Source organism: Quercus suber, unplaced genomic scaffold (genome assembly GCF_002906115.3).
Source record: "Quercus suber isolate HL8 unplaced genomic scaffold, Cork oak 2.0 scaffold_322, whole genome shotgun sequence".
In the NCBI taxonomy this organism is placed as follows: Eukaryota; Viridiplantae; Streptophyta; class Magnoliopsida; order Fagales; family Fagaceae; genus Quercus; species Quercus suber.
This window is the reverse complement of record NW_027069776.1, coordinates 703,796-728,323: the sequence shown is the minus strand read 5'-3', so window position 1 is coordinate 728,323 and position 24,528 is coordinate 703,796. Positions and strand designations below refer to the sequence as shown.

The 24,528-nt window shown below is 34.8% G+C and overlaps 2 protein-coding genes and 1 pseudogene across 2 annotated transcripts; 2 read left to right on the top strand and 1 right to left on the bottom strand.

Moving 5' to 3' along the window:
- LOC111985461 (glutamate receptor 2.8-like) overlaps positions 1–24,528 on the bottom strand; it is a 95,520-nt pseudogene that overhangs the window by 47,937 nt on the left and 23,055 nt on the right.
- LOC112001704 (dol-P-Man:Man(7)GlcNAc(2)-PP-Dol alpha-1,6-mannosyltransferase) lies at positions 13,013–21,752 on the top strand. Its single transcript, XM_065782972.1, has 9 exons — positions 13,013–13,195; positions 13,556–13,623; positions 15,648–15,716; positions 16,269–16,351; positions 17,111–17,210; positions 17,899–17,964; positions 20,151–20,244; positions 21,353–21,443; positions 21,520–21,752. Exons 1-8 carry the CDS (start codon positions 13,028–13,030, stop codon positions 21,431–21,433), a joined length of 729 nt encoding a protein of 242 aa, XP_065639044.1. The 5' UTR covers positions 13,013–13,027; the 3' UTR covers positions 21,434–21,443; positions 21,520–21,752.
- Positions 23,072–23,917, top strand: LOC112029759 (PRA1 family protein F3). Its single transcript, XM_024062445.2, has one exon. The coding sequence runs from the start codon at positions 23,244–23,246 to the stop codon at positions 23,832–23,834; it is 591 nt and encodes a 196-aa protein (XP_023918213.2). The 5' UTR covers positions 23,072–23,243; the 3' UTR covers positions 23,835–23,917.

Sequence of the window (24,528 nt, the reverse complement as noted above, 5' to 3'; positions counted from 1 at the left end):
TTGTTTATAATTCGAGTCTAGAAGTATTTTCAGAGGCTTTATGTCACAATGTAAAACCTACTCCAATAGCACTCTTCATGCTAATAAGCTAAACCTTTTGCAGCACCAAGAGCCATTTCAAACCTTTGCTTTCAATCAAGTGCATTAAAAGAGAGATTTTCTGCCAAAGAACCATGCTTCATATACTCATACACCAAAAGCTTGCGCTTCCCTTCGGCACAATAACCCCAAATGTCTATCAAGTTCATGTGGTTAAGCCTCCCAATGATGCTTACTTCTGCTAGGAATACGTCCTCTCCTTGGTTGGCTTCATTGACACATTTAATTGCTGCAACTCTTTTGTCAAACAATACCCCTTTGTATACAGCTCCCCATGCACCTCTTTCGATCTCTTTAGTAAAACCCTTTGTGGCCTTTTGTAGCTCAGAATAGGTAAATTTTCTGAATCTAGTGGCAGCAAGAGCATACCCTTGCTCTTCTACACCAGAGCTTTTCCTGTTTTTGATTAGGAGTCAACACACCACAAAGATACATGTGAGTTCAAGCCCTCCCACTCCACAACCAAGGCATGAATTTCACCGTCCCCTTTTCATGGTTTTTGACATATGTTCTGTCCAATTGTATTGTACCCTCCCTTGAGCAATCTAAACTGGATTCTTCTAAGGGATTGTTGTAGGAAAAGTTATACCTTTTTGGTAGTCTCAAATAGGCCAATCCCTTGAAATCTGGGGAACGATGTCCATTTAACAATAGTGTCTTAGGGTAACAACTTGTAGAACCTTTACCATTATCAAAACCGTAATATTGGAACCCTTCGCAATTGCGTAATTGCAAGCATAAATCTGTACATTGATCAAGGGTGTAACTAGGGAATGACCCAAAATCATATCCATAGAATTCAACATGGGATAGCAGTACAAAGACAGACTCATTTTTGTTGCGAGGGAGGAGATCAAATTCAAGTTCACACCCATAAGACCAATCGGTTCGATTTTTCATCTTGTACCCTAGAAGGCAAGTGCATTTCCTGTGAGAACTAGCAACATACTTGCACAGACTATTGGCCCCACAAACACCATGAATCGTGCAAGGGTTTTGAATGGCTTGCCATGAAACAACCCAAGTTTGAGTCTACTCCTCCTTTAACCAACCCCAACTATATAATCGAATATTACCATCGTAACCAAGTGTTAATTTTCTATGGAGCTCAATTCCATAGTTGGTTGACATAAAAGTAAATTTGTCAGATGAACTAAAGTTCCCTAAGGAATTAAGCACTGCATTTCTACTACTGTTCAACGCGGACCTTCCAGCCTCCTAGCTTAAAAGCCATGGGTTAGGCCAACAAACAATGGACACATCATGACCATTGAAAATAAGGCGAAGAATGTTATGTCAAAGAAAAACTAATAGAAGCCAGAGGAATAGTTGGTCTGGCTTCTTGAGGAGAAAATCTTTGTGTTTTTAGTGAGTAGTTGTTCAGGAAGAAGTGTATATGTGGGAAAATCATAGCGTTGCCACAAAATAACACCTCCCCTATTACGTAGAATAAGATTACCTGTGTTGTAGAGAGATAATTGTACTAAGGAGAGTGAGAAAGTGTTTGTGGTCCAAATGGTGAACTTCCCAGTATCAGTTAAGATTAAATTGCCATTTTTTAGGAGAGAGAGAGCTTTGAGCGCTTTCCATTAACGGCTGGTCACATTTGGCCCTCCAAACTATGGTGCATGAGTTGCTGAACCATATGGCAAAGCAGAAAGCATTTTCACCAACTGAGTAAAAGCTAGCAGAGAAAACGTCATTTGGTGAAGTTAAAATGTCTTCTGGTTTCTCACTGGAGAGAGAGGAACCATTACTCAAAGTTTGAAATGTTGAGGATGAGAATGGAGTAAATAATGCAAAAGAGAAGAGGAACAAGATTATATTAGCCATGAACTTTATGAAAGCTCAAACAAGGGATGGGCTTGGGAAACAAAGATTTACGAGCTTCTCTTTATATAAGGATCAAATATATATATATATATATATACTAGTCGCAAACCTGTGCTATGCACGGAAATCTACTTGTTTGTGTGGTAGACTAAAATATTATATAAAATTTAAAATTGATTATGAAACTATACCATTTCATGAATTTCTCTTGTTTCACTTCAATTTTTGTTATGATTTGATAACGAAGTCATTGTTTGAATGTGAAATATCCTGTGAAAAATCTACCAATTGGTTTCATATATTAAAATTTTTGAAAGGCCAAAAAATATTAAAGAATCAGAAGATTCATTGCCTAGAAATTTTTGAAACAAATATATATATATATATATGACTACACAATAGAGAAATATAAAAGAAAAATAGGTTATCTTCAAAAGAATATATAATTCATAGTATAACCATTGAAATCTGCCGAACATGTTCAGATATTGCAATAACTAACACAAAAATGTAGATATTAAAACTTTCAAAATGCCAACAAATAAAATTAAAGAAACAAACAATTCAAAGCCTATAAATTATTGAAACAATACAAATATATATATATATATATATATATCTCTCTCTCTCTCTCTAATAGAAAATTATATTATTTAAAAAAATTAAATGATAGAATTAGAGTCTCAAATAAATTTATGAGTTTGAATAGCACTAGGACATAATAGTATGTGTGGGTGTGGCATATGGTGATATATATTTATTTTTTGTTGTTATTAATATATAATAGCAAAAAATAAATTAACGCATAATCAAAAGATTTTGAAATAAAAAAATTATATACTATAAAGTAGTTCAAGAAGTTTGGTTGTAGGGTTTTTAAAAAATTAATTAACTTTGTTTTTGGGTTTATAGCAATAAACCCGATACTTATCCTTTTATTGCAGTTTTTTTTTTTTTTTTTTAAATAATCATCTTTAGATTAAATTCAACTTAAAATATCAAATGTTATCCAAAAAAAGAAGAAGATAAGTATCGGGTTCTGGAGAGAAAATTCGTGTTTTTAATTTAATTATTTATTTTTTAAATATTGTGTTGTTCTAACATGGAAAATTGTGATGCTAACAGAGGTTTTGGTTATATATATATATATATATATATGAGATGGGTTTAAGTTACATCTGGTGTAACTCCTTAAGAGTTACATCTGGTGTAACTTTTTTGTACCGTAGATTTCTAATAGATTCAACCATCGAAAAAATAGCATTAAATGATTAAGGATTTTCACTTTATTTACCTAATTAATAACATATTTTCTCTATCTTTATTTAATACTTTCCATAGACCTTATTGGGTATTGTTTAATTGTGTCCCTTTCTTCCTAATAAAAAACAAAAAAAAAAAACTTTTTGCAAGCTTAATTAATAACGAAAATTATTTTTATTATAGAACACACTTTTGACACTTTACCACCTTCTCTCATTGATTGACATTCCACAAGATCTAATGCTTTCTTTACATAAACACTCTTCTCTTCCTACTCCCTTCTTTATTTTATTTATTTTTTAATCTCAAATCCGCCCTGTCTTCAACTGTAACAGCTTTAACTGAACCCATGGATATATATATTGTGAATGGATTGATGAATGTGAGCGGGTCAACAACCTTGAAGATGATGGTGCGTAGGAAGCCATTAAGATGTTAATAATGTTGTTTCTCTATTGGAAGAGAAAGAGCAAACCAAAAAGTATGTAGCTATTGTGTCTGAGTGTCTTGAGAGGACCTCATTGGTGAGGTCTCCATATTCCTGAATTTGATATAGGACTTCTCCATGTATAGTAAGTTTGTAATACTTTAGACAACAATTTGGTAGATATATGGATCTTGTAACTTAATCGGGTTGTTTGATGATAATGGCCTTATTGGGTAAAAGATTTAAAAAATTAATAATAATAAATAAATAAATAAGGAAGAAAGGGACATAATTAAACAACACCCAATGAGGTCTATGGAAAGTAGTAAATGAGGATAGAGAAAATCTATTATTAATTAGGTAAATAATGTGGAAAGCAATAATCATTTAATGCTATTTTTTCAACCGTTGGATTTATTAGAAATCTACGGTACAAAAAAAGTGTAACTCTTAAGAAGTTACACCAAGTGTAACTTGAACCCATCTATATATATATATATATATATGAGATAGTTCAAATCACACTTAGTGTAACTCTACAAAAGTTATACATTTTTTAGACCATAGATTTCAAAAAGATCTAATGGTTAAAAAATCACATCAACCAACTAAATTAATTTGAGAGAATATTATATTATTTCCTTTTTTTACTTTGTTTCTCTCTCCTAATTAATTCCTCCCTAACCTTGCATAAGTGCCTATTCTTACCATATTAAGTTACAGATTTGCTTTCTCATGGTCTTATTCTTAACGTTCTTAGGTTGCAAATCAGTGAGTTGAAACTACCATCAATAATAATATACCAAGGACATGATTCATAATAAAAGAACATAAAATACATAATATTTGTGTGCTGTGAAAAAATTAAGGTTTGAAGCCCCATGTTGAAAGCTTGTGTTTGAGGAAACAACACAAACATGAAGACTTTTACTGTTTCAAACATCAAAGTTTAAAAGAATAAGCTTTTAAGTGAATAAAACTTCAAAGTTTTAAACTTGTTTCAAAATTCAAATGAAGTTACTCCAGGTTAAAAGAATAAAACTTCAAAGTTTAAAAGAATAAAAATGCATCATTAAATGTTTATTACTTTTGACATCCATACCTAATTTAATTGCATCTTCTCTCTCTCTCTCTCTCTCTCTCTCTCTCTCTCTCTCTCTCTCTCTCTCTCTCCTTATTTATTCCTTTCTAAATTCCACCTCATTAAATGGGCATGCCACCACTTCTTCTTCTTTTCCTTTCATTTTTAAAAGACACAATGATTATTTTATTGCAAAAAAAAAAAAAAAAAAAACTAAGGAATTGTACTGTAAACAATCTTGAGGGACTTTGTTGATGTTACCTCTATGTTTCTATAATCCTCTCCACTTAAATTATACTTTAGCAATTCGATTTCCTTTTCCATAAATGATGTCGTATTTGCGTTTGAAAACACACTACAAAATGCAGGGGTATGGGGACGTGTTTGTAAAAACGTGGCCACAGAAGTACTACAGCCTCGTTTTTATAAAACGGGGCTTAAAGACTCTTCCTGAAGCCCCGTTTTAAACGCGGCTAGCTATGGCTACGTTTAAAAAATGCGGCTTTAGCCAGGGATTGGGATTGGGTTTTTTAAATGGGGCTTCAGGTTTTGCCTATAGCCGCATGTTAAAAATGCGGCTCTAGGCTTTGTATATATACTATTTTGTCAAGCCTCCATCTCAAGAGCCCAATTTGAATTCTTACAAACAAGCCTCCATTTCTGATCCGAAGCTTTCACCCTCACCCTCCATCTCCGATCTCAACCCTCGCCCTCACCCTCCATCTTCGTTCTCACCCTCACCCTCCATCTCCAATCTCAACCCTCGCCCTCCAAGCCTCCATATCTGATCTCAACCTTCACCCTCCATCTCCGATCTCAAGCCCTCACACCCCACCGACATCGTACAAGCAAAGTCTGTGTCTCGTCTCTCTCTCTCTCCCTCTCTCTCTCTCTCTCTCTCTCTCTCTGTGTGAAATCAAACAAAGCTGAGAGAGACTCAAATCTGATTCTACAAGGTACGGTCTTCTCTGGCTTTTCATTTTCATAGCATTTTTTTTCTATAATATACCCATGGCTGACCTCAACTTTCTCGCTTGCATGTGGGTCTCTCATGATGTTAATCTTTTAGGTCACAAGGATCGCTGAGGACTGACTTTGAGTTTTGGAAGACTTTGTGACCGGTGAGTTTGAAAAAAGTTTAAAATTGGGTCTTGTTTTACTGTTTGGCTGCATGTTGTTCCCGGTGATTTAAGGGTGTGTCTCTGTTGAGAATTTGGGTTTTGTTTGGTTGGTGAGATTGACGAAGGTGAAAATTTGAAAAAGAATATATGTTACAATATAGCTATATTGAATTTAAATTTGTGCAATCAAAATCATTAATATATCTATATTGAATTTAATTTAAGAAATGTTGAGGATACTATAAATTTTATTGAAACTGCTTTTAGAATAGATAATTTGATGTGAGAATTGAAAAGTGATTGTGTAAAATAAAAAGAGACATCACCAACACCATTGGATCTGTGTATTTTAATACACAAATGTTTGTTGCTTTTCTAGGTTATTTGTTGTTTGTATAAGAAGGGTGTGTTTAGTGTTGTGTTTGGTTAGCAAGAAAGTTCACAAAAAGAAAAGAAAATGAATTAGAGATTATTTTGGGTTTCCTATGGATTGTGTGATTGGTTAGCAAGAAAGTGAAAAAACCAAAGAAATGAAAAAAATCCAAGTTGGTGGTTAAGGCAATTATTGATGGTATTAAGAACACGGTGACCAAGTGCAGAGCACCCTCTTGCAGTTGGGTTCCTACAGAGATGAATAGAGCTGCCCATGAACTAAAAGCTCCATCATGCTAGGAAAACTCTACATAACTTATTAACAAATAGTCAAAATTTTAAATGAACATGTACATGAATAAATATATAGGTACGTATTGATTCTTTTAGTTTTGATTCATAACATTACCAAGTTCATTCACTCACCATATAAAATTTTAAGTTTTTGTTAACATTACCAAGTTCATGTAATGTCCATGTCCACTGCTGTTTTAGTTTTCATTCTTTTGATGGCAAAAATCAGCAAGTTTAATAGTGAGTGAATCATTAGTCATAAAGTAGTTGAGAAGTTTGGGAAATCTAAAACAAATGCTTACTACTTGGTAATAAGATATTAATTGAGAAAGCAATTATAATAATTTAAAAATTGAAAACTAAAGGGATTTGTTTTTGTGACGGTTTAAGCAAGAGAATTTGATGGGTTGTGTCGGGTATGGTTTTATTTACAACAAGGTAATGGGGGATGGGGTTGTGAGCCTTGTGAAGTGTGAGCTGGATGTTTTTATAAGTGGGTCCCGGCCGTCCGCTTCAGCTTGAAATGGGTCCCTTTTATTTTGGATGTCTTTTGACAGGGTAGACCAAAAGATATGTGTGGCTGTATAGTAGATGAATAATGGGGCATATTGCTGATATACCCAGTTCTCTTTGTAGCTTTGTATTTTAGTTACAATTAAATTTATTTTACTTATCGAGAAAAAGAATTTTGCTTGAAGTTGAGGTGGATAAAATTGCTGTGTCTGATACTCTGATTAATTCTATATTAGTCATTTTGTGATTGGAACCATAGTTGTTAATTATGTTCTTTTGGGTAACTGCAACAACTATTGAATTGCTTTATACACCATTATGCTCTCTTCTGTTTGTTTGTCTCTAAGCCACAAGTGAAACATCTTGTATGTTTGAATTGAACACTCATCTGATGCAACTTTGAGACGGGGACACCTTAATTATAAGGTTTTTTTTGTACTTTCCTTCGTCTTCTCTGTCTTTTAATTCCCCCTGCATTGTGCGTCATGCAATTGCTTTTTTTTAGGATTTGTTACGTTGGTGGCGTAATTGGAGAGATTAGAGTGTACTGAGATTATCACTGTACTTCTTTTATATGTTTTCTGCATTATTATATCACAAATAGGGATGGTATGCCTGGAATGTGATGCATTACCATGTTCTCATTGTAAAGTAAAGCTGACTGTTGCTCTTACAAGAGGATGTTTGTTGCTGATAAAGGGTTTTTGATTTTAATATTATTTTTAATTTTAAATTTTAAACTACTGATGAGTATGTCATGTGAGGTGGCACTAATTTTATTTTATACTTATCTGTTGTAGTCATCTTGGCATTCTGGCTTAAGGCTAAAGGGGATTTTTTTCGCAGCTTTGAACTGTTTGGTATGTGCCCTATTTACTATCAATTCAGATTACACAGTTCTAATTGTACTAAATGTCACTAGCTCTTACATACTTAGCTCTATTATACTTAACAAAATCTTGTGCATTGAGGTTTATAGTTAGATTAAATGCAGGCCATTCTGAAATTCATTGCCTATTTCAGTATGCTTTCTGTGTTCTTCATAATTGAAAAACTACACATATATATCCTATTGCTTCATTTTGTGAACTTTGGAGAACAATGCCATCATCATATCCTATTGTTTGTCTCTTTGGCAATGTCTAATTGTGATGGCATGCACTAAGAAATAATCAAGTTGTAATAGACCTTGTCAAATAGTTGAATAAAGCGCAAGTGATCCATAAACGTATTTTTATGCATAATTTAAGACTGCAAAAACTTAAAATTTAAACATTTAATTAATCGACATGACTATTGAGTTTGTTATCTTCTTAAAATTATGCAAGATAAAGTTTGGAGAGAAACTTTATGTCATATAATATACTTCATTCATTCATTAATGAGTTTTGCACACACCATCCCATGTACGTACTTTTCAATTTTCTGGATGCTTCATCTTTTGCCATCATCATAGCAACAACGATTATGGGTACTTTAATTGTTGGATGTTTATTACTTTGTATCTTTTGTTGTCACCCTAGTCCATAGCGAAGGTTATGGGTTTATTAGTTCATCTATAAATGATCTCATCGTTTGTCGGTTAGGACCTATGGCCGTGTTTAAAACGCGGCCATAGGTCCTGCCCTTAGGCCGCGTTTAGAAAGTGCGGCCATAGACCCCTCAAGCCTATAGTCACGGGTTTTAGGCCACATTTAAAAACGCGGCCTAAAAAAAGTGGCTATAGGCCAAATCGGGCTATAGCCACGTTTTTCTGACCTATAACTACGTTTTAAAAACGCGGCCACAGGACCTTTTTTTTTTTGTAATGACAATGGCCCCTCATTCATAGACACTAGTGGATTCATTAAAAAATAATAATAATAATTTAAAAAAAAAAATAGATTTCAATTTGTATTCATAAATGCTAGTGGATTCATAAACTCAAAATTTCCTAGCAAAAGCAATTATTAATATTCAGTTGCCAAAGCCAAAGAGGCGGTAAGTTTTAAATACTAGATCTTTTTGAAATTAATGGTTTAAAAAATGTGTAACTATTAAAAAGTTATACTAGGTGTAACTTAAACCTCTCTCTCTCTCTCTCTCTCTCTCTCTCTCTCTCTCTCTCTATATATATATATATATATATATATGTATGTATGGATTTAATGGTTAGAAGAGTTACACTTTTTCTAACCATTGATTTCAATTAGATCTAATGGCTAAAAAAACATTATTGTCCACATCAACTTGTCTAATTTAGAATTAGAATATATTTTCTCTCTCTTCGTCATTAAATTCCAAACCATTTTTAACTTAGTCTTTCACTTTTTTAGTTTTTCTCTCACCTGCTCTCTCTCTCCCCCACATTATTGCTTTTGCCAATCTCCATAGATTTACTGCCAGCCAATATCCACAGATGTTTTTTGTTTGTTCTTTTGCTTAGTTTCCAATGGCTTTTAACATAAGAACTATTTCTAATGGTTTTCAATGCAATTTAATAGTGACCTTTTAATCTTTTGATTACATGAGATTTTATTAGACTTAATCCTTTTCTTTTAACAGGTAGTTACATTAGGCACCGCCGCACCAGGTAGTTGGTTATCAATGATAAAAAAGGGAACAACTATGTACTTGAGGTTCTTTAATATTCAAAGTAAGAATTAACAAATGCACTGAATGCATGCTGAGGCATGTTCCAAGCTGTAAATAAAAATCCTACAAAATTAGGTCAGTGGTTATTTTATACAAATTATTTCTTTTTAACTAATGCAAGTCCTCTTTTATCAAAATTATTGTCTAAGAAATACTTACAATTATCCGTTAGAGAAGCACACCACAATAGAAAAATCATTTAAGTAGTAGCTATTATTACGCATGCAGCAGGTGCTTTGATAATATTAATGGACCTCACCCACACAAAGTGAGGAAGCAATAGTACCCGTAAAATTTTCTTTTATCTCAAAAAAAAAAAAATCAAAAAAAAAAATTGTAAAATTTTCATTAAAAAAAAAAAGAAAAAAAGAAAAAGAAAAAAGGAAGCAATAGTAAAATAATATAGAATGGCGTATAAGATATGAGACCTCAGGTGCTACTCAACCAAGTTAAACGCTTCGTGCTAGTTAGGCTCGGCCAGTTGATTCGAATTTTAAAAGTGAGGAAATGGCTGGGCTTAGCCCAAACTGGGCCCTTAGTGGGCCCAACCCAACAAGGTAAAATGTTCCGTTTGACCTGGCGTTTCAGTTTGGAGTTTGGATTACCCACACGCTGAAGACACGTTGCACCCTACACATCTCTCCACTAGTCTCAGATTATTCCTATGGTAGGCTTTCAGACTGGTTTAGGTGTGGCTCACTCTGAAGTCCGAATGGTCTTATTCTTACGGTGAACATTGTGCAATTTTTAATTTATGTCACCCGCGAATATTTTGAGATCCACTATTTTGTGAGAGAGATTTAATCTATTACTATGATACTAAATATTTTCTCAAATATCATAATTGATTATACACTTGTGGGGGGAAAAGGGCCCAGCCCAACATAATAGTCCGAAAGCCTATAGGAGAGCTATTTTGCGACCGAGAAGAAGGAGATGGAAAGGGCGAGGCCCATCTGAAAGTGGGACCCTCAGAAGGAAGAATTATTACAATCCGAAGAGGATATCTCCTGTCCGAAGAGGTTGTAATCCTCTGACGCAAATATTATAAATCAGTTGAGTGTGTAAAAGGCCAAAATGACCTTCCGAGGACTCCACCTGATCAAGATAAGCTCTGAGTATGCTGGGAAACGATAAGATAGAGAAATATCTAAAGGGAAATCTGCTACCACAGTATTTAATACTCTGCAGCAACTTTTCTAGCCGCATTTATGTGGAGAAGACCCCTAAACAGTGCATCCTAACCTACCGCCACTCACACTGAGCTAAAAGAAGATGCTTGACGTGACATGTACTCAAGCAAACTCATGGATGAGGAACAAGTGGACGATGGAGATGAAGAGAAGGGTGGCTATATAAAGGAAGGAGGCTCCTAACGAGTGGAGGAGAAAGAAAAAAGAACAAAAAAAAAAAAAGAGAACTTGACTGTAACCCTAAGACCCTTGTTCATCAGATAAATAATAATATACCTCTTCGGATTTTCAGGATTTACGTGTAAATTCATGTTGGCTTATGTTTGAAAGTTGTGATTCGTTGTTGTCAATCCAATACTTAACCTAGCTCTTTCACCCATACTCTACAAATTTATTGTTTTGGGCTTGGGCCACAAATCCTAACCCTACAATTGGTGCTGTCTGTGGGGAGAGCTTGAGTGTAAGGGGAAGTAGCAGCAGTTGATCATGACTGAACCAGGGCAACAACCGGCAGAGTTTGGGGCGTCCTAACATATTGATCCTTTTTTCAATCTGGAGCGTAGACAAGACCGTGAAGGCAGTGTGCATACTACACACACTGAACGAACTCAACCTTATGGCAAAAGTCATGTTTCTCATGCAGAGAAAAACAGCATGCAAATAGAGATTGAAAGGTTAAGAAGGGAGTTGCGCCATGTGAAAAGAAAACGTGCTGCCTTGCACTCCGATGACGACTCAGGTGACGGACAGGACACCACTTATGAGTAGAGGTCTCGAACTCCAATCGGCGAATCTTTTTCATATGAGGATGAGCACCCTCGTAAGAAGCAACCTCAAAGGTCACCACATGGAGGGGTGGGCAATGATGCCATGAGCAAGGCTTTGAATCAAATCTCTAGGTCACCTTTCACGCGCAGGATTGAAGGAGCGAAGCTTCCTCGGCGTTTTAACCAGCCAACCTTTACTATTTACAACGGTAAAACTGACCCTGTGGAACATGTGAGTCATTTTAACCAAAAGATGGCTGTCTACTCCAGAGATGAAACTCTGATGTGCAAGGTATTCCCTTCTAGTCTTGGACCCGTGGCCATGAGGTGGTTTGATAACTTGAAAGCAGACTCCATCGATTCTTACCAAGAGCTCACTCAAGCTTTTGGTTCACGTTTCGTCACATTCCGAAAGGTGGCCAGACCCTTGTCTTCTCTGCTATCCTTAAGCATGCGTGAGGGTGAGTCCCTTAAGGCGTATTCGGATAGATATTGGGAGATGTTTAATGATATGGAGGGTAACTTTGATGCAATGGCCTTAGACATGTTTAAGCTGGGTCTCCCCACTGATCATGGTTTAAGGACATCCTTGTCCGGCAAGCCTGTCACTAACATGCGTCAGCTTATGGATCGTATTGAGAAATATAAAAGGGTTGAAGAAGATCAGCAACAAGGGAAGGGTAAGGATAAGGTTACCCCCCAGGACAAGAAGGACTTCAGGTTAGATCGTTATAACAACAATAAGCCAAGGAGAGATTTTGCCAGGCAGTCAGGCTCAGCAAATGCTCAAGCAGTCAATACAGTGTTCAAAGAGCCAGTTCATCAAGTCCTGAAAAAGGTCAAGAACGAGTCATTCTTTAGGTGGCCGAGTAAAATGGTAGGGAACCCTGAGAGACGCAATCACAATCTCTATTGTCAATACCACCAAGACCATGGGCATGCCACTGAAGACTGTAGAAGCTTATGGGATCATTTAGACCAACTGGTCCGTGAAGGCAGGTTGAGGCATCTTTTGCACCACTCCAGTGGCCNCCCCCCCCCCCCTCCTCAACAGTTGCACTTTTGAGGATGTTTAGAGACCTATTGACCATCTAAAGTCCTGGCTAATCCGGACTTTGTTTGATTGATCTCAGTTTTGGGTTTTACACATTGTACTTCCATTTATGATTTCCAACATTCTGTTAGATTTTCTATCTGATATGTTTGTAACTGTTTTAGTACTATGTGTTCATCATCATGACATAGAGTACATTTTCTATTGTAATAAAATTCTTATTACCTTAAAAAAAAAAAAACAAAACGTATACTCAATAAAATGAAATTCATGCCTTTCAGTCGGGTCAGTTAAATGGTAAAAGAAATAAATGCATGTTTTTGGAACAAACAGAGAAATTTTGGACACTGAATAATTGTCCTGCTCAAGTATATTGATGTCTATTCTTCTTAAGTTACTGGTTCTATTATTTCTCTCACTTCAATTACCTTACCTGAAAAAGCTTTCCTTCTTGCAGCTTGGGATCTTACTCGACAGAAGGATTTTGCCCTTTGTTCTTCCAGTTTTATTTTTTATCATACTTTACTCAAAGCTTCCCCATAAGGTATTGGATATTCAATGTAGCTTCATTGACTTTCATTATTTTTTATTTACTCCCTTCATCCCTAAACACATGAAATGTTTGAAATGTCACAATTGTTAAAGAAAAGGTAAAAGTATGGTGATCTTCCCCAAAATTACATTAACTTTCTATTAGAGGTGACACGACTCTTGATAAATATTTCTGTTTGTTCTTTTGAACAAAATGTGAGTGTAGTTTTGGATATTGGACTTCCACTTTTTGAAATTTTCATATATTCTTGAATAACCCAAAGAGAAATGTTATCATTTATTTTGGGATGGAGGGAATATCTTTTTACTTCTTAAGCAGACATATGTAACACCATTTCATTTGTTGATGCAGGAGCTTCGTTTTATTATTAGTTCTGTTCCAATCTTCAACTTATCTGCGGCAATTGCAGCTACTAGAATGTATGTTGCAGATGTTTAATATTCATCATTATCTGAAGTAATATGTTAGAAATTTCTATGGATTGTTGTAATATTTTTTGAACAGTTGTTTAACTCCACTGAAGTTATTACCTATTGTTTAAGAAATAACACGACACTTTAAGGTAAAGGAAATCAATAGATAAGATCATCAAGGCTTTTGAAGCTCTAAAGCTTGGTTTGCTTTACCTTTACCATTATGTGTCTTGTGGACCATTTGGTAAGAGCAAAACAGTAGAACGTTTGATGGTGCTGAGCATCCAATTTGTGTTATCAAGCAATCCTTTTTAAGATGTCTATTTGAGTAAATGGTTGTTTTAGGCAACAACCACTCTTGTTCTTCCCAAGAGTTTTTAGGTAGCTGGCGTTTGAGTGTGTGCATTACTATTGTGTGAAAAGTCTTATATTAAATATATTTTCTCTTGTTTGATAGAATTTTTTTTTAATTATATAGAAATAGAGATAAATTTGAGCCTTCTTCCTAACTTAAGTGTCCAACCTTCATTTATCTGCTAGGAGTCATCCACTTAAGGAAAATTTGTGAGTGATAAAACAGTGTTTTAAGACTGGTGATTCTTCTGTATCTTCTTCGTCTTTCTTTTCTTATCTACCCATCCTCTATATTTGCTATTTCTTTCTCATTTAAATGGCTGGTTGGGGGGTTGGAAAACTTCTCCTTTCAGTATCTTGTATGTTACTTTTCCTGTGATTTGTTGGTGACGGGCCAAATGTATGATTTCTCCATCTCTCTCTTTCTGAGTCTGCCTTCTGTGTAGTCTTTTGCTGCCTGTTGTTTGCAGATTTTCTGCATACTTGTTCTGGTCAAGCCCCAATCCATCTTTATTTTCCTCTCCTATTGATTGACAGCTATGTTGATTTTTTGAACTTACATGCAATAAACCTAGCCTTTGATTTCCATGTTTCTTATGGTTGATTTTTCTTTTTTATTTACCTCATTTGTGTTGGGATTAGATAAAGTTTCATGTAAAAATTTTTTGCGATTGAATTAATTTTGCAAGTTTTAATCACCTGAAATCTGATTGAGTTCCTCCATGTCCCGTTTGGGAATGTCAGCCTGCTAAATTAAATGCTAGGACCTGATTTTAGTTACTTATAGTTGTCCAAAGTACCTTGGAATCAATTCAGTAGTCATAGGGCTGCATTATTAGAAATCAATATCATATTATGGGGTTTTGCAAATGGTAATTCCGTGGCAACGTTTATAGAGTCGTTTCCTTTTTGTACAACGTTATTTTAAAAAAAAAAAATTAAATTATTCTTGTTAATCTTTACGCTTCTTTGTGTTCATTGTACATGAAGTCGTCTTTCTTTAATAAAAATATTTTTACCTACCCCAAAAAAAAAAAAAGAAAAAAGAAAAGAACTATGGATATCTTTTAAATTTTGTCCTATGATAAAAGTTGGTGGAATGCTATAACATTTTAACAGTTGAGTGACTTTGGCCTAAATATATATTGGTCTGAACCATTCAATTGGTTATTCTAAACAAGATTGCAGGATTGAAATTGTATTATCCTGTGGTAGTTTGCCTCATATTCTATTAGTGCCACTTTGTAAGAGACATTGTTTGGAATTTCATTTAATTTTTGTAATATTACAATAGCAATGGAATTGGCTTGCTGAAAGGATTAAAACATTAATATATTTTAATGGCCGAGTGTGACGACTTCATGCTTACCCAGAAAAAGAAAATTTTAGTGGGTTCATAAATGCGTATATGCCCTCTCTTGAAATATGTGTAAGAAATGCATATAAATGTCATTACCTCTAGACTATATAAAGCTTCACATTGATGATAAGATATCTGTGTTTGTGTGTGTCTGTACAAAAACGTAATTGTATTCTTACAATTCTCATCTTGTTTTAATAGGTTTCAAGTCTCAACTTCAATCATTTTATCTTTTTTTGTATGGTTTGCTTTTGTAATCCTTTCTGAGCTTTCAATTGCTGATACATTTTCTAATATTTATCCCAACTTCTTACAGTTACAACAATAGGAAGAAGACTTTCTGGAAGTTGCTTAATTTCATTATGCTGGGATTATTGTTAATCAGGTTGGATGACAAACCCTTCTGTATAACAGCCAAAACAAAATTAGTGTAATTTAACTTGGGCAAATGCGTAGGCCAGTAATATACTCAGATACTCATTAGATACGGTTGTCTTTACTTATAAATAGTGTGTTTTATATAGTCCTCTAGTTTTTTTTATGCATTTTCACTGCTTCCATGATGTTTCTGAAACAATTTTGAAACATTTCTGTTTCTGAACTACTAAAACATTGCACTAAAATTTTGTTCCCTGGATAGCAATTCAGTCTTATGTCTCAAATTTTATTTTTCCACTACCATTCATGGATGTCCTATTTTGGAAGGTTGATGTACAGGATTCTATCATTTTACTTAATTTCCCTTTCTTATATTATGCAAGAAAATATCTTCCCTTTCATTACAAATTTTTGAGAAACTGCAACTTACTGAGGGCGTTTTTGAAAACTTATATTTTTAAACGTGAATTTTAATGTGGGAGTTTCATTTTTGAAGGTGCACAAACAATTTGGGTGAAAAATTAAGTTTCTCCGCTTGTGCTCATTTTCTATTTTGTAGTCTAGGGTGCACCATCATAACGTTCATGGCTTCCTACAACAATTACCCAAGTGGTTATGCTTTGAAAGATTTGCACCAGATTGGTATGTTCTCTCTCTCTCTTAAAATTAACATGACAATGGGCTTGGAGTTGCACTTTTGTTTTGATAAGGAATCAACTAATTAACACCAAAAGGAATGCAGCTGAGGTACACACGAATTATACAAAAAATGAGCAGTTTAAAGAGACAGCTAGGATTACCTCTTGCAATATAGAGCATCTAAAAACTTAGAGAAATGTTATGTCTACAACATTTTCATAACAAATCCTAAGTGGCAAGTTGTTACAGGGTTTTTATTGGTGGGGCAAAAAAGTTGTTTTAGTGGTTGGTTCAAATTAAAACCAATAACAACTAACCACCTATGATTTATTGTAAAAATGTTGTGGACGTAGCACTTCTCAAAAACTTATGAAAAGAAATAGGAGAGAACACCAAACTTGGAAAAGGAACTATGAATAAATTTAGTAGAAGTGCATAAAATGCACATAAAAATGCCTTAAATGAAACTCACACTGCTTGATGTTGGTATAACAATTCTTGCATAAAAACACAAGGTGCATTTATTGGCTCATATATTTGGCCATCCCAAATTGGGTGCCAATATGTATAAATATTGTTTGATTATCGGATCTGATAGCAAGTATGACATGTATTCTTGTTTGAGATTCAGGCTTTATAATCTGTTTGATTAGTTTCTCTCGCTAAAATATTTGGGATGTATTCTATATTCCCTCTGAATAAAAAGAGAAGAATAGATTATGCTTTTCTGGAAAAAATTTTGAGCATTGATTTTTTTGGTAGGTCATCTTCCCAACAATACAAATGAGCAGTGGGTTCATATTGACCCCTTTTCAGCCATGAATGGAATCTCTCGCTTTTGTGAAACTGGGTATCCCTGGAGGTATATCTGATTATTGCTTATTGTAGACTAATTATAACTTTTGACTGCAGTTGTCTATTTCTTCTTTTATTTAAAAATGCTGATATTTTGGGAACCAATGATAATTCCATGGATGCAGCACTTAGATGGTGCGTGGTGACCTATTGGGTGACTATATTCTTAATAATTGCCTTGCCACAAACAAAATGATTCTTTTTTAAGATGGGATTTTTTTACTTATTTAAACATCCATTCACGACGGGGCTGAGATAACTCTCCTATATATAATTATTCTGTATAATTTTATCATAATCAGTTTATTTTGGCCTTTAACAAAATGGTCCTAGGAAAAATAAACATTGTGCCAGAGTCTTTATTTTTTGAAATTAAACTCATCTTTAGACCATTTGATATTGAACAAGGATGGTGAAACATTTCAGTTTTTAATTCTGAGTTTGTTGATATTTTCTTGTTAATCATCATTTTGTCCATTACATGTAAATTTTCTGTGTGTAAGTAATCCTGAATAACATAGATAACTGTTCCAAGCAATGCAGCCTTTTTTAAATTTAAAAAAAAAAAATTGTTAATTGAGTTCTATTGGCATATTTCTTACATTGGAAATTCTATTCATGTTTAAGTATATTTACTGTTCTCTAAGGCGCAAAGTTTTTGTGTTAATTTATGACTAGACTATTATGTAATGCAGGTATTCTAAAGAAGAAGAAATCCCTCTAGAAGAATATTGCCACAGAAATTTCACCTTTCTTATAAAGTAAGTTTTCCATCATCTTCTCTTTTTCTCATTCCTAAAAGCATCCTGGGCCAATTAATGGCAATAAAAGTATCTGTGCAGGAGAGCAATCTGTTTTTGGATGTGTCTTGGTCCTTATTTTTAGTTAATGCCTCGTGCTTTTTTCCTCCACTTTTTTTTTTTTTTTTTTGATGACATGGAACCTCGCCAAGGCAGAGCCCTTTGAGCCCACCCCTGGTAAGTAAACCACAGATATATGACCCCACCCACCAGAATTATGCATCAAATAATCCCGGGAAACTCCTAGTGGGGATTAAAACTAGGAAGTTTGGGTCTATAGATCATCCCAAGCCTCAAACCACTGCACTCAGATGGGTGTTTTTTTTTCCCTCTTTTTTCCTTTACACTGACAGATAGGACTGTATGAGCATTTAAATTCAAAATTTTCAAATTTTAGACTATCCTTAAGATATATAGGCAGTTCAATCTGAACTGGTGAATATTTGCTGTGTTCTGGAAAACGTGAATATTGAAGAGTACTGATAGTTCAGATAATGGGATAGATGTTTCCTCCTAATACATTGTATTCTATGTTTCTTATGCATTTTTATATAGATTCTGTTCATTTGGCGGAGTTAATATATACTACCTTGCCAAGCTAGCTTGATTTTGTATTAAGAGTGAGATTTTGTATGGTAGTCTGGAGATTAATTAGGTGAAGTGTTCATTCTGTACTAAAGGCCAATTAAAAAAAAAAAAGAAATTTATAGAGAGGATGAACTTCCTTACTTGTCATGCTTTCTGGATGCACATTTTTTTTTTCTTCACTTATAGCCTTATAGGTGATTTATGTTATAAATTAACAGAATTGGTAGAGAGAATCATGGTTGTTGTATGATAATTGGTGACGATCTTTTAGCCATTTTTAATAGTTTTTTTTTTTTTTTTTTGAATACTTGCACTATTTTTGGAGGGATTAGTAGGAGCAGGGGTTGGAAGAGATGGAGATGAAAATCCCTTCATTTTGAAGGAGGGAAATAGAAGAGAGGTGGAGGGAGGGGGAGGCAGAGGAAAATTCCTCCTGGGCCCAGCAAGCTCAATCTACCAAAAGTGGGCTGATTGAAAGGAGGAAAGCTAGCCCCTTATTAAAACTGTGCGACATTTCAGTTTTGCCCACATCTTAAACCATTTAAATGGGGGCATAATGGTAGAATTATATCTTTTTTTTTCTTATTTGTTTAATTTTTCATCGCTTCTATTGCTAAGAGCCTTGTAGCTTAATGGCATTGTCTGGTCTCCTTTATGATGAGAACCAGGGTTTTTAAATCCCCCCTCCCCCGCTTGTAACAATTGAATATATATATATATATATCATCCCTTCAAAAAAAACAACATGAGGGGGAATGGACGCCCTTCACTTATCCTTCCTTCCCCCTTCAACTCCACTCTTATGGCATGTTTGGATGTTTAAAAAAAGAGGGGGAGTAGAGTAGAGGGAGGGAGAGTAATGCAATTACCTTATTTGGAAGTTTTTTAAAGAATGAGGGGGAGGGGTTTGGAGGAGTTTGGAGGGGTTTGGACTCCCTCTAGCCCCCCAATTTTAATTCCCCCAAATTGGAAAGATTTGGAGGGGGAGTAGAGTACATAAACTATTGACCAAGTAAATTACCTAATTTACCCTTATTATATTAACAAAATTACACAAGGAGAAGGGCTAATTACTCCCTTCTCCCTTACTAATTTTAAAAACATCCAAATAAGGTGGAGGTGAATCATTCTCCTCTACTCTCCTCCCCACTACTCCCCTCCCCTCTACTCCCCTCTACTCTCCTCCCTCTCTAAACTTCCAAACAAGCCATTAGTCCCTCCTACCAAACATAGTTGTCATGCATTTTAGTAGCTGTTGTTATATTCTGCAAGTCTTTTTGGTTCTTTCTAGTAACCAAAAGAAAAATTAAACTAAATACATAATGCTTACTATTGTATTATTCTTAGATAAGGTTGATCAGGCTTTATCAGCCTAAAACTGTTTGCCTATACTTCTATCATCCTTAATGGATGGGTTGCATTTGAGGTGAAATTGAGAACGCACGCTGTTTTATTTTGTGTTTTTAAGGTGTTTATTTATGGTTAGAAATTAGTGTCCCCCATCCTCCCCTTTTTTATTTTTGGTATCTTTTGTCTCATTGTTGTTCTCATTGTTACAGTGAACATCGCTATATTGATGGATTCAAGTGTCTATTCTCTATAAACGGGTTCTCAAGAACTCGTCTTGTAATAGGCTTTCCACCGCTTTTACTGGTAGAGAATGAACACTACCTTGCACTTTCACACATGCAAATGCTTGATATGCTTAACATTCCCCCACTTGTAACAATTGAATATATATATATATATATATATATATATATCATCCCTTCAAAAAAAACAACATGAGGGGGAATGGACGCCCTTCACTTATCCTTCCTTCCCCCTTCAACTCCACTCTTATGGCTTGTTTGGAAGTTTAGAGAGGGAGGAGAGTAGAGGGGAGGGGAGTAGTGGGGAGGAGAGTAAAGGAAAATGATTCCCCTCTACCTTACTTGGATGTTTTTAAAATTAGTAAGGGAGAAGGGAGTAATTAGCCCTTCCCCTTGTGTAATTTTGTTAATATAATAAGGGTAAATTAGGTAATTTACTTGGTTAATAGTTTATGTACTCTACTCTCCCTCCAAATCTCTCCAATTTGGGAGAATTAAAAATGGGGGGCTAGAGGAAGTTAAAACCCCTCCAAATCCCTCCCCATCCTTCCTTAAAAAACTTCCAAACAAGGTAATTAGATTACTCTCCCTCCCTCTACTCTACTCCCCCTCCTTTTTTAAACATCCAAACAGGCCATTAGTCCCTCCTACCAAACATAGTTGTCATGCATTTTAGTAGCTGTTGTTATATTCTGCAGGTCTTTTTGGTTCTTTCTAGTAACCAAAAGAAAAATTAAACTAAATACATAATGCTTACTATTCTATTATTCTTAGATAAGGTTGATCAGGCTTTATCAGCCTAAAACTGTTTGCCTATACTTCTATCATCCTTATGGATGGGTTGCATTTGAGGTGAAATTGAGAACGCACGCTGTTTTATTTTGTGTTTTTAAGGTGTTTATTTATGGTTAGAAATTAGTGTCCCCCATCCTCCCCTTTTTTATTTTTGGTATCTTTTGTCTCATTGTTGTTCTCATTGTTACAGTGAACATCGCTATATTGATGGATTCAAGTGTCTATTCTCTATAAACGGGTTCTCAAGAACTCGTCTTGTAATAGGCTTTCCACCGCTTTTACTGGTAGAGAATGAACACTACCTTGCACTTTCACACATGCAAATGCTTGATATGCTTAACATAATAATAATTTCTTTCTTATATCTTCTGCAGCTTAAAGAGCCCAAAGTTTTCATTCATGGAAATACGAAAAATAAGGATGTTATGAATAAACATTGGCCAGGCTGCTCGTAATTATCGTGAGGTTAGGTCCAATGCTCATAAATGAAACTTAAATTTTGTATAAATTCCACTTGCACCGAACAGTTCATTTTGGGCAGGTCACAATCTTTTGTCTGAGGTTTGCATTGGACCTGATGGCCCAAGACCCAAGACCAACTGGACTTAATGGTTTACAAACCATGTTGAAGCCTAAGCAGCGGTGTCATTTGCGCAAGATTATTAACCCATTTCCGTTTCTTTGTACTACTTAATGTATGGTCTTAAAATGACTACGAGCATACTCAATGTACAGACTCCCATGAATGAGAAGGGAACAGATTTTGACCCAACATTGTCAGCGAAGGAGATTCGACATAGTTTAGCATCACACACACACACACACACACACACACATATACAGCAAGCTTAAGGCTTGTTTGGTAAGATAATTCAAACAATAGTTTTTAGTGTTTAAACACTGAAAACTGTGGGCAAAAAAAAAAAAAAAAACAAAAAGCGTTTGGTAAGAGATTTCTTTCCGAATATTTGAGTTACGTTTCTCATTTTAAAGAGTTTGAATACTAAATTTAGAAAACTTCTTTTACCAATTTTTAAATGACATTGCCCAATGACACTTTTGTAAATATGTTAAAAACCATAGTTCCTACTTGATTAGACCACGCTTAACAGAACTTCTCTTTCTCTCTCTCTCACGCCTCCAAGACTTCTTTTCTCTTTGTCTCCTACCATTCACGCCTGGCTTCCCTCTAACTTCCCTCTAACGCCTCAAACTCCTCTCTCTCCCTCTTTCACAATAGATTGGATTCTATCTCATAAATTCTTCAGATTCACATTTACTCCTCTATCTACCAACGGCTCTGTTCTCATAAATCCTTCCCAGCTTTCAGATACTACTTCGAATCTCCTAACAAATCCTTCCCAACTTTCTTTTGAATACTTCCTCATTTTCTCTCAAATCACATAAATCCCATATCTTTTCTTCATTTGCTTTTGTAAAACTCATTAATCCTTATAATCCCTAATTAATCCTTATATATGGAATCAGATACGACATCTTCTTCTGCCTCAATCCTGCTTGACATAGTCACTGTGAGTTCTTTTTCTCTTCAACTCGTTCATTGAGTTTTAAGTAGTTTATAACCGTGTCAATTATTTCTGTGTTTATTAATTTCTCTACAATTTAATGGTCGTTGTATTAAATTTCTTGGGTTTTATGGGCTGCTGATGAACTATACTTCTTGTGTGACATTCCTACAAATTTGGACTTCTTGGGTCTCAATCCTATGGCTCAATGATGCCTTCAAGAAAAGTAGAATCAATTTACATCATGCACAAAGTCTTTTGACATAAACAACAGGCAGCTTGGCAAAGGAGCTCCAAAACTTGGTGGTGCTCATAGTTTGGCATTGCATTTTTGTTTGGTTTGGTTTTTTTATTTAATTAAAACCATCCAATTATCCATAGTATTAAAAGAAATTAATTACGCATTGTGGACCTGGACCTTGTGATTTATTCTGCTTACAATAACAAAGACATAATCGGTGACACCTATGTTCAAAGTCAATAATTTGGCAAAAAATATAATGTTCAAAGTCAATAATTTGGCAAAAAATATAATGTTCAAAGTCAATAATTTAGCAAAAAATATAATGTTCAAAGTAAATGACGCCTGACTTTTCTTCATAGTGTTTGGATTAGAACTCTTCCTTCACATACAAGGAGAGATCTATTTCTATCAAATTTTCATCCCTCACACTTGGAAGATCAATCAAGAGCATTATTTCTGTAGTACCCACAAGTCTATAACTACAATCCAAGCATCATGGCTTCTTATGGAACTATGCAAAGGCCAGGTACCTCCTCAACTTCACCTCCATCGACTCAGCCTGACGACACCAAAGACTCAGCACATAAGAAGCGCAATGACTTCAAGCTCCTTTGCCCCTTCAACACCCCCATAAGCCCAGAAGCCGCCGCAGTCCGAATTATCAGAAACTTAAGGTATTTCGGATTATACTACACACTCTTTGTATGGATTATACTCTTCATAAGCCTTGTTCCCAGGCGCAAAGTTTCCTTAATTCTCTTGGTGGTCATGACAATTGTGACATCCTTGTACCTAACATTACTGCGTGCACTGCCTAATTCTGTTGTCTTACATAGAATTATTGACAAAAGACTAGTACTGTCTTTGCTAGCCATTGGGACTGCGGTTGAGCTCATTTTGACAAGGGCAGCTATACATCTTGTTGTTAGCTTAGCTTGTGGAATACCAATAGTTTTGGTTCATGCAGTTTTACGGGTTAGTGATGATCTTTTTGTGGGTGAGGAGGCTTGTGCTGCTGGGGAATTGGTTCCTCTTGTACATGGGAAAACTGGTGATGTTGATATTGAGTCTCCAGCTTCTGTTTGATTGAATGTATTTTTTTTTTTTTGGCCTATTAGATTTTGATTGTCATTTGAGAAAGCAATAAAATAAAAATAACTGACCTGCTATTTTTAAATTATTAGAAATTTTAATTCCAGAAAATCCCTATCCATTAGAATTTTGAAAGGTGTGTTTTGTTTTGATTCACTATTAATGATAGAAAAAGGGTGTTTGGACTTATGGTTGATAGCTGAGTCACAATTTATTTATTTTGCCTTTGTTTTTTTCTTCTTCCCTTTTTAATGATAGGAAAAAGAAAAGAAAAAAGAAAAATTAAAGTGAAAGTCAAGTCACTGATTTGCAAACTTAACCAAAACAATATAAAAAGAAAAGAAAATTTCTTTTACCAGAAAAGAAAAGAAAAAGAAAAGTGAAATACCTTTGTAAAGTACTAAAGTTTATCCAACTTTAATTTCTTAGAGCATCAACATTAGCTTTACTAAACAAATTCTATTTTTGCAAATCAAAAAATTACTTTATTTATTTTAACACATCATTTTACAATTCACTTACATCAGATATTCTATTTTTCCACATGAAAAATTAAAATAATATATTCAACATATTAAAATAATCTAAGAAATCATACAATACAAAAAAAAAAAAAATACAAAACCTAGAGTACCACCACCACTATCCACAACCCACACCACTAGATTGGCTGTAGCCACTGTTATCA

What these genes read in the sequence shown, in the direction of transcription:
- LOC112029759 (XM_024062445.2), top strand. Translation starts at nt 23,244, where the DNA reads ATGGCTTCTTATGGAACTATGCAAAGGCCAGGTACCTCCTCAACTTCA.
- LOC112001704 (XM_065782972.1), top strand. Translation starts at nt 13,028, where the DNA reads ATGTCTATTCTTCTTAAGTTACTGGTTCTATTATTTCTCTCACTTCAA. An exon ending in ACTCAAAGCTTCCCCATAAG is followed by an intron (nt 13,196 to 13,555) that starts GTATTGGATATT and finishes TTGTTGATGCAG; the next exon opens with GAGCTTCGTTTTATTATTAG. An exon ending in GCTTTCCACCGCTTTTACTG is followed by an intron (nt 20,245 to 21,352) that starts GTAGAGAATGAA and finishes TATCTTCTGCAG; the next exon opens with CTTAAAGAGCCCAAAGTTTT.